This window comes from Cicer arietinum, chromosome 3, assembly GCF_000331145.2.
Source record: "Cicer arietinum cultivar CDC Frontier isolate Library 1 chromosome 3, Cicar.CDCFrontier_v2.0, whole genome shotgun sequence".
Classification (NCBI taxonomy): domain Eukaryota; kingdom Viridiplantae; phylum Streptophyta; class Magnoliopsida; order Fabales; family Fabaceae; genus Cicer; species Cicer arietinum.
The window spans coordinates 17463980-17473897 of record NC_021162.2 but is presented as its reverse complement, the minus strand read 5'-3'; the positions used below and the strand labels follow the sequence as shown (position 1 = coordinate 17473897).

The following is a 9918-nucleotide window of genomic DNA, read 5'->3' as shown; positions in this document are numbered from 1 at the left end:
ATTTTATATAAGTTAGTATGCATCTAACCAGTAAAGAGTACACATTCATCCTTTGGACTAATTGCTTTACATAAGTTTTTATTAAAAACAATATTATAACCATTATCACTTAATTGACTATTACTTAACAAATTAAGTTTAATACCTTGAACAAATAAAATATTTTTAATTGAGAGTAAAGAACCATTACCAATTGTACCATGCCCTATGGTTTTTCCTTTATGGTTGCCTCCAATGCCCATTGTTCCTCCTTCCTTCATGATCAGGTTTTTGAACAAAGACTTTTCGTCTGTCATATGACGTGATCATCTATTATCCAAGAACCATGGTTGGAAATTCAACTTTGCTACTAAAGACATCTGCAAGAGCAGTGGCGGATCTTGACCGAAAAGGTTGGGGTGGCCGACATAAAAATTAAATATATAAATAATATTATATAGCAAAAAATTAAGTTGTAATAAACACAAAGTGAAATATCAAATAATTTAACTATATGATTTAAGAATACTTTAAAGTAATGCTCTACGCTCTTTAATTAACTTGAAATCATCAATAATAGACTCAAAAGTGATACTTGCAACAATTTCCCTTTCAATATAAATCGTCATGGTATCTGCTAAAAAGTCATCTTCCATCTTGTTTCTTAATCTTGATTTAATAATTTTCATTGCTGAAAAAGATCTTTCAGTTGTGGCAGTAGAAACCGGAAGAGTCATGATAAGACGAAGTAGTCTATCAATCAAGTAGAAATTTTGCGTCTTTTCAGTTGCAATCAAACATGAGCACAATTCTTGGATAGTTGATAAATTCTTCAAATTTAAATCTTGACGAGCATCAATTAAGAAATGTTGGAGTTGAAATTTCAAATTAATCTTCTCTTGCATGTTGAAATCCACAGGGTAATATTTTTCAACTAGAGTGCAAATTTTTTCAATGTTAAAAGATTTATAATTATCCTTAGGAGTCAAAGCACAACTTAGAGTTAACAAATCTATTGCTTGCTCACTAAATCTGTTATTCAACTCTTGTAATTGTTGATCAATGGCAGTAAAAAATATTTCAACTCTAAAATAATGCTCTATTGTAACCTGACCTTGTTGAAGACGAGATCGTCCAAATTTTGTTGTTGAATGAACATCGTTGAGATCAGGAATTTCAATATCATGTTTTTCACAAAAGTTCTTCACTTCAGTAAATAATGCATCCCAACCATCTTCTCTCAATACTTGAATAAGATACTTTGTTGTTCCAACCAAACACATGGCATTAACTATATCCTGAGATTGTTGTAAGGCTTGACGAAGCAAAAATCTCAAACACTTTATATTTATATAAAATCAAACATCTTATGTGCAACACAAAAACTCAAACAAAAATGCAACAAAACTCAAACATCTTATATGCAACAAAAATATTCAAACACTTTATATAGACATAAAATCAAACACCTTATGTGCGACAAAAATCTCAAACACTTTATATTTATATAAAATCAAACATCTTATGTGCAACACAAAAACTCAAACAAAAATGCAACAAAACTCAAACATCTTATATGCAACAAAAATATTCAAACACTTTATATAGACATAAAATCAAACACCTTATGTGCGACAAAAATCTCAAACACTTTATATTTATATAAAATCAAACATCTTATGTGCAACACAAAAACTCAAACAAAAATGCAACAAAACTCAAACATCTTATATGCAACAAAAATATTCAAACACTTTATATAGACATAAAATCAAACACCTTATGTGCGACAAAAATCTCAAACACTTTATATTTATATAAAATCAAACATCTTATGTGCAACACAAAAACTCAAACAAAAATGCAACAAAACTCAAACATCTTATATGCAACAAAAATATTCAAACACTTTATATAGACATAAAATCAAACACCTTATGTGCGACAAAAATCTCAAACACTTTATATTTATATAAAATCAAACATCTTATGTGCAACACAAAAACTCAAACAAAAATGCAACAAAACTCAAACATCTTATATGCAACAAAAATATTCAAACACTTTATATAGACATAAAATCAAACACCTTATGTGCGACAAAAATCTCAAACACTTTATATTTATATAAAATCAAACATCTTATGTGCAACACAAAAACTCAAACAAAAATGCAACAAAACTCAAACATCTTATATGCAACAAAAATATTCAAACACTTTATATAGACATAAAATCAAACACCTTATGTGCGACAAAAATCTCAAACACTTTATATTTATATAAAATCAAACATCTTATGTGCAACACAAAAACTCAAACAAAAATGCAACAAAACTCAAACATCTTATATGCAACAAAAATATTCAAACACTTTATATAGACATAAAATCAAACACCTTATGTGCGACAAAAATCTCAAACACTTTATATTTATATAAAATCAAACATCTTATGTGCAACACAAAAACTCAAACAAAAATGCAACAAAACTCAAACATCTTATATGCAACAAAAATATTCAAACACTTTATATAGACATAAAATCAAACACCTTATGTGCGACAAAAATCTCAAACACTTTATATTTATATAAAATCAAACATCTTATGTGCAACACAAAAACTCAAACAAAAATGCAACAAAACTCAAACATCTTATATGCAACAAAAATATTCAAACACTTTATATAGACATAAAATCAAACACCTTATGTGCGACAAAAATCTCAAACACTTTATATTTATATAAAATCAAACATCTTATGTGCAACACAAAAACTCAAACAAAAATGCAACAAAACTCAAACATCTTATATGCAACAAAAATATTCAAACACTTTATATAGACATAAAATCAAACACCTTATGTGCGACAAAAATCTCAAACACTTTATATTTATATAAAATCAAACATCTTATGTGCAACACAAAAACTCAAACAAAAATGCAACAAAACTCAAACATCTTATATGCAACAAAAATATTCAAACACTTTATATAGACATAAAATCAAACACCTTATGTGCGACAAAAATCTCAAACACTTTATATTTATATAAAATCAAACATCTTATGTGCAACACAAAAACTCAAACAAAAATGCAACAAAACTCAAACATCTTATATGCAACAAAAATATTCAAACACTTTATATAGACATAAAATCAAACACCTTATGTGCGACAAAAATCTCAAACACTTTATATTTATATAAAATCAAACATCTTATGTGCAACACAAAAACTCAAACAAAATGCAACAAAACTCAAATATCTTTATATAGGCATAAAATCAAACACTTTATGTGCGATAAAAAACTCAAACACTTTATATTGATATAAAATCAAACGTGCAACACAAAAACTCTAAAGAAAAATCAGCACTGTCTAATTGAAACTTCAAATTAAAATTGCAAACTCCAAATCAAAGCTTCAAACTCAACACTAACAATACAAGCTTTAAATTTCATGCATACATTAATCAAATCTAACAAAAATCAGCACTAGCTAACAAAAATCAGCAATAACAAAATAAAAATTTGAACCTTTTGAACAAAGTAGCAACGCGATCTAGAGAGTTGTGACGAACAGAGAGGTGAGAGCGACGAACGGCCACGGAGGCAGAGGCGGTGGCAGGCCCGCAGCTTCGTTTGTCGGAGGCGGTCGCGCGGTTTCAAACTGGCACAGAGGACGCGCGGTTTCAAACTGGCACAAAGGAGGGGCGATTGGTTTGTTTGGCAGAGGCGGCCGTCGTCAACTGATTATGGAAGAGGGAGAGAGGGAGGCTGAATGCAAGAGAGAGGGGAAGAAGAGGGAGAGAAGGTGGCTGAATGGGAGAGGGGAAGAAAGAGAAAATAAAATTAGGTTTAGGTATTTCTGTAATTATTTAGTTTTAAGTAGGGCAGTTTAGTCATTTTACTTATAAATTTTTTTTTTTTTTTTTTTTTTTTTTTTTTTTTTTTTTTTTTGGGGTGGCCGTGGCCCCCCCCTGTCCCTATGAAGCTCCGCCTCTGTGCAAGAGGAAATAATTTGATTTTAGGTACCCATATTTGAATTGGCCTTTGTTTGTTAGTCTCTGAAGGTTTCCTAGTTTTCTACGTTTTTAACTTGGGACATGAAATTTTGTAATGTCCATTTTTAGAGCATATCATGCACACTACCACTGGTGAAGTGGTATTCTTTGTTGTTTCTTCAAAGCCTACTCCCCTTTTACCATTTCTACTGACATAATAAATTATTGATGCCATCTTACTTCTATTAATGCCATTTTTCAGAAAGTTTTTAAATGAAAATTTAAACTTGATAGGATTACAAGTTTTATCCTCTAAATGTTCATTTTTGTTATCACTTAGAACTTTTTTTTTTTTATTTCTTCAAATTATTTCTCAAGAAGGTTATGTTTTTTAGCTAAATCAAGGTGACTTTTTCTTAAGAGTTTTAGTTTTAAAGACATAAATTAGTTTTTTGTTTAAAAACCATTTAAGGCAATAGTAAGATCATTTTGAGATAGATTGAAAAATACATTTATTTCATCATCACAGTTAGAGTCTGATTACATGTTGGCCATTGGTGCCATGTTCGCATATTCCTTATCATCAGAGGTTTCTTCCAAGTCATCTCAAGTGATAAGGCCCTTGTTTTTATTTTTTGTTTCCTTCTTCTAATTTCTGAGTTTAGGACATTCACACTTACATTGTTCAGATTCTTGACATTTAAAACATATCACTTTCCTTTTATCAATTACTTTTTCTTTGTTTTGAACTTTCTTGAAGTCCTTTCAAAGAAATGATTTCTTATTATGCCACATAAGTTGAATTCTTATGGAAATGAATGATAATTCTTCAGCCTTTGAGTCCTCATTATGTTCATCTAACTCATCATTATTCTCATCCTCTGATTCATCAATTGCTTGTAAGGCTTTCTTTTCTTTTGATCTAAAAGACATTGATATTTGCTTTTTCTTTAGCTCATCCTCTGCCAATTCTATTTCAGGTGATCGAAATGAACTTATGAGTTCTTCTAGAGGAAAACGGTTTAGATTTGTTGCCTCTTGTATGGCTGTGATTTTTTGTCTCCATTAACTTGGGAGACTTCTAAGAATTGCCTTAACATGGTATCTTGTAGTATAGATTTTCTCCAATACCTTCAAACCTGAAATCAATGTTTGAAATATTGATAACATTTTTTCAATGTTTTTCTCTTCTTCCATTTGAAATAATTCATATTTTCATATAAGAAGATTTGCTTTTGCTTCTTGTACTTGTTTATTCGCTTCATATGTTACAACTAGAACATAAAAAATGCTCTTGGTTGTTTGTTTGTTAGTGAGTTTGTCAAACTCTTTGAATGTAATTGCATTCATCATAAAGGTCATTGCCTTATGATGCATTTTGTAAAGCCTTTTATGTTCAGTACTCATGTTTTTCCAAGACACTTCAGTGCCATCATCATTTGATGGGCCATTGTATCCTTCTTCAACTAAATCCCATAATTCTGGATCTTGGGATATAAAGAAACTTTTTAATTTGTCTTTCCAATGTTCAAAGTGTTCTCGATCAAAAAGTGGAGGTCTATTCGTATTTCCTCCAATAAATTTTTCACCAAGATTTATCATGATAGAATCAATTTATTAGATCTTTTCTTAACACTGTCAAGTCCTTACTCCTGGAGATCAAGCTCTGATACCAACTGAAGTTTCAATAACACAAGAAATGGGGGTTTAAATTATGATATTTATTTGCTAAAACATGATTTGAATTTTAATTATAACTTAGTGTTTAGGGAAAATTAGAAAATAAAAGCAAAGGGAATAGGAGGAAGAGCACACAAGGAACATTATACTAGTTCACCATTAAAGTGTGATGACTCTTCATCATATGCCTATTTTTCATTATTATTAGTCTTATTTATCTTTTATTCATTAGTTAATTTAAGAATTTATTTGATATATTTTGTTGATTTTAGTTCTTTGATTTAATGAAATGTTTATGTTCTTGTTTCCTTGACTAAGTAGAGAATTTTCATAGTTTTGCGTTGTTACTTTATTTTAGTGCAGTGCTCAATTTTGGTGAGAAATCAACATGACATATGTGGAGTATTTCAGCCATATCTGGGGTTGTAGATGTCCAATCAAACCAAGTGAAAATGAAAGCTAAGATCCATAGCTACAACTTCCATGAAGACATCGTCCCAATTCAGACTCAAAAGAGTACAAAAATGCAAAGAACGTCAAACATAATAAGATGTGCGCCTGAAGCGCAACTGTTGCGCCTGAGGCGCATTTCCACCCTTTTGAATATGTCGAGTCGCGCTTGAAGCGCAAAAGATGTGCCTGAGGCGCGTGGCATGCGACAACATTCATTAAAATGCATTTTTTTCACTTTCTAAGTATCTTTTTTACTATTGGAAAGTTGGGAGACTAGCGCCGTAATAGAGAAACTCAAAGACGGCCATTTCGAACATCATTGGAGCAGTTTTATCAAGAATGATTCATGAATCTTTCTTGTAATTCTTCTCTAATCTCTATCTCTATCATGAGTAACTAAACCCTATTTGTTATGGATGAGTGTAACAAGATGAAACCATTATTTTTCTGATTTGATTCCTAGATATATGATTGAGTTTATTGAATTATTTTTTTCATCTATGTGTTTAATGTTTTTTATTGCTTGATCAACATTAAATTGTTCTACGATTCGCATTTTGAAACGAAAGTGGACTTTACGAATGCTTGAGATGAGAAATTTATGAATTTGTAGTCTAGGGATAGATGCAGGTCATCAAACCAATTAAATTAGTTGCAAAGGCAATAGTTTAACAAGAGAATTCATGTATGGTAAGGCTTAATTTTAATCTTAAATCCATTAAGGAATTAGGGGTTACTTTGAAATTAAAGGTTATGTCACTAAGACATTAGGGCAAGAATAATAAAGAGAATTTGGTAATAATTCAATAAAAGAATTCACTAACTAGGAACAAATTAGACACCAAGTTGGATTTGAAGTTAAACTTATCCCTGACATTTTTCTTACTATAAATGATCAATTTTATTACCGTTGTTAGTTTTAAATATTATTTCAATCAAATCGAAATTTTTTTATTCAATTTTTGTAATTAAATATAACTCAATAGTAAAACGCAATCCTTGAAATCGATACTCGGTACTACCGTTTTAATTATTACTTGCAACGATTCAGTACACTTGCTGAAACGCTATCAAGTTTTTGGCGCCATGTTCGGGGATTGCCATATAACTATTGAATTTAACTTATTTACTTAATTGAAATTTTTTATTGTGCAATAAAATTTTTGCTTTTATTTTATTTTTAATTTGGAAATAAAAAAATATATGTTTTAAAATTGTTTAAATTTTACTTAATTAATTAATTTTCTTTATTTTAAAAATATTCATTATTCACAATATGTCTAACCTTGTATGCGAGGCCAGTGTTCAGCTGAACTTTTCTTTGATCCAGAAATCGAAAAAATTGCGAAAGCATTTCGAAAGGCGGTTCGAGAAAGAAGACAAAGGGAAAAACAATTAGTAGTGGAAGAAGAGGATTTGGGGGATTTTTTCATATTTTCAAAAATGGTTGACCAACCACCACCTGAATGTACCCTCAACGAGTATGAGAATCGAAATAGAATTTGTGTTTGGTTGGTCATCCATAACCAACCGATTACAGTCAACAAGTTTGAAATAAGTCATCCTCTATACCGAGAGTTGAAAGAGATTCATTTTGCTGGTAAACATAACGAAGACGACAATAGACATCTCACAAACTACTTTGAACTATGTGAAACAGTGAAGATGGATGGTTATTCTGAAGAAGGAAAGCTGTTGAGACTATTTCCATTTTCATTGAAAGATGGTGCTGAGGAGTGGCTTCATTCATTTCCTGTCGGTAGCATCACCACATAGGATGACCTTGAAGATAAGTTCTTAGAATAATATTTTCCCTCAGTTGTGTTCAATTGAAAAAGGCAAGAGATTTCCAGTTACAAACAAAAAGAAGGAGAATCTCTTTGTGACACTTAAAAGAGGTTCAAGAGGTTCAAGAGGTTCAAGAGTTTACTAGCAGGATGCCCCAATCATACTTATGATGACACTGCTCAAATGCAAATATTGTGTAATGATTTGAAGCCTAGCACTAGAATTATGTTGGATGCTACAGCAGGTGGTTCTTTGAATTACAAAACTGCATCAGAAGCACGAAAAATTATTGAGATCATGACATCAAATGAACAAATAATGGTGTATGATAGAGGTGGTGGATCAAAAAGTGGTATGCTGGAATTGAATGCTCTGGATGATAGGTTGGCTCAAGGGAACCTTCTCTCAAAACAAATAGAGGATGTTATCGCCGTTGAGATAAAGAAGGGGGTGGCAGCTCTAAATATACAACTCCAAGTGGCCCCTGTCAAATTATTGAAACACACTGGTTGTGACTTTTGTGCGGGAGCACATAAAAATGGAGCTTGTGAAGCACCGAATGAAGATGATACAAAAGAACTAGAAGAGGTGACATTTATGGGTAACTATGGAAATCATAATAATCACTATTCTAGTACGTACAATCTGAGTTGGAGAAATCATCCAAATTTTTCATGGAAAGATCAACAGCGTGGATCTCAAGGTTAACAAAGAGCTCAACCAAATCAAGTTCCACCACAAAAAGTTGTTTGGGAGATTGTTATTGAGAAGTTAGCAACAACCACAAGTTCTTTCATTGAAGAGTCAAGAGTCATCCAGAAAAATCACTCAACCTCAATAAAAAATCTGGAGACCCAACTGGGTCAACATGCTCAACAAATAATGTCAATGTTGTGACAACAAGGAGTGGCAAGGTAAGTGAACCAGTACCACCTAAAGCCAAAAAGAATGGGAGTACTTCAACTTCAACCCACTCGGAGGAAATGGTCACCCAGACATCAGTTGAGGAGCATATCGCTCTTGAAAAGGAGGAAGAACCTGTGGTACAGAAAAAGGAGACACTGCCAAAACCATAAATTCAACTTTCGTTCCCTCAAAGATTAAGAAAGAAAGAAACTGAAAAATAATTTGGTAAGTTTCTTGATGTTTTTAAAATATTACAAATTAGCATTCCTTTTATAGAACCACTACAACAGATGTCGGTTTACACCAAGTTCATGAAGAACATGTGGTACAGAAAAAGGAGACACTGCCAAAACCAGAAATTCGACTTTCGTTCCCTCAAATATTAAGAAAGAAAGAAACTGAAAAACAATTTGGTAAGTTTCTTGATGTTTTTAAAATATTACAAATTAACATTCCTTTTGCAGAACCACTAGAACAGATGTCGGTTTACGCCAAGTTCATGAAGGAGACTATGTTAAAGAAAAGAAACATTGGTAGTAAAATAGTGATGCTTACTGAAGAGTGCAGTGCTATTTTACAGAGGAAGTTGCCACCTAAGATCAAGGATCCTAGAAGCTTCTATATTCCTTGTGCTATTGAGGATAGAACTTTTGAGAAAGTCATGTGTGATCTTGGGGCTAGTATAAATTTTATGCCCCTTTCCATATACAAAAATTTAGGCATTGGAAGAGTCAAAGACACACAATTGATGTTACAGTTTGTAGATCGTTCAATGAAACACCCATATGGGGTGGTGGAAGATGTGTTGGTCAAAGTAGATAAGTTTATTTTTCCAGTGGATTTTGTGGTACTAGACATGGAGGAAGAAAATAATATCCCATTGATCTTGCGGAGACCATTCCTAGCAACAAGAAGAGCTATGATTGATGTGGCGGATGGCACCTTAACCTTTAAGGTAAATGCGAAAACACTTACATTCAATATTCTAAAAGCCATAGAGCATTCAAACAAAAGAGAAGGGTGCAATTGAATCGAGATTTTCAATTCGATAGTCGATGAAGAAGTTGAACATCAAGGACCCATTATGCCGTTAGAAAGA

General features: G+C 31.9%; 1 protein-coding gene across 1 annotated transcript; it reads right to left on the bottom strand.

Annotated features, from left to right (window-relative positions):
- Positions 1 to 509: 509 nt before the first annotated feature.
- Positions 510 to 1262, bottom strand: LOC101502826 (uncharacterized). Its single transcript, XM_004492018.3, has one exon. The coding sequence runs from the start codon at positions 1260 to 1262 to the stop codon at positions 510 to 512; it is 753 nt and encodes a 250-aa protein (XP_004492075.3).
- Positions 1263 to 9918: the final 8656 nt, after the last annotated feature.

Excerpts from the sequence above, each read along its gene's own strand:
- LOC101502826 (XM_004492018.3), bottom strand. The coding sequence starts at position 1,262 with ATGTGTTTGGTTGGAACAACAAAGTATCTTATTCAAGTATTGAGAGAA.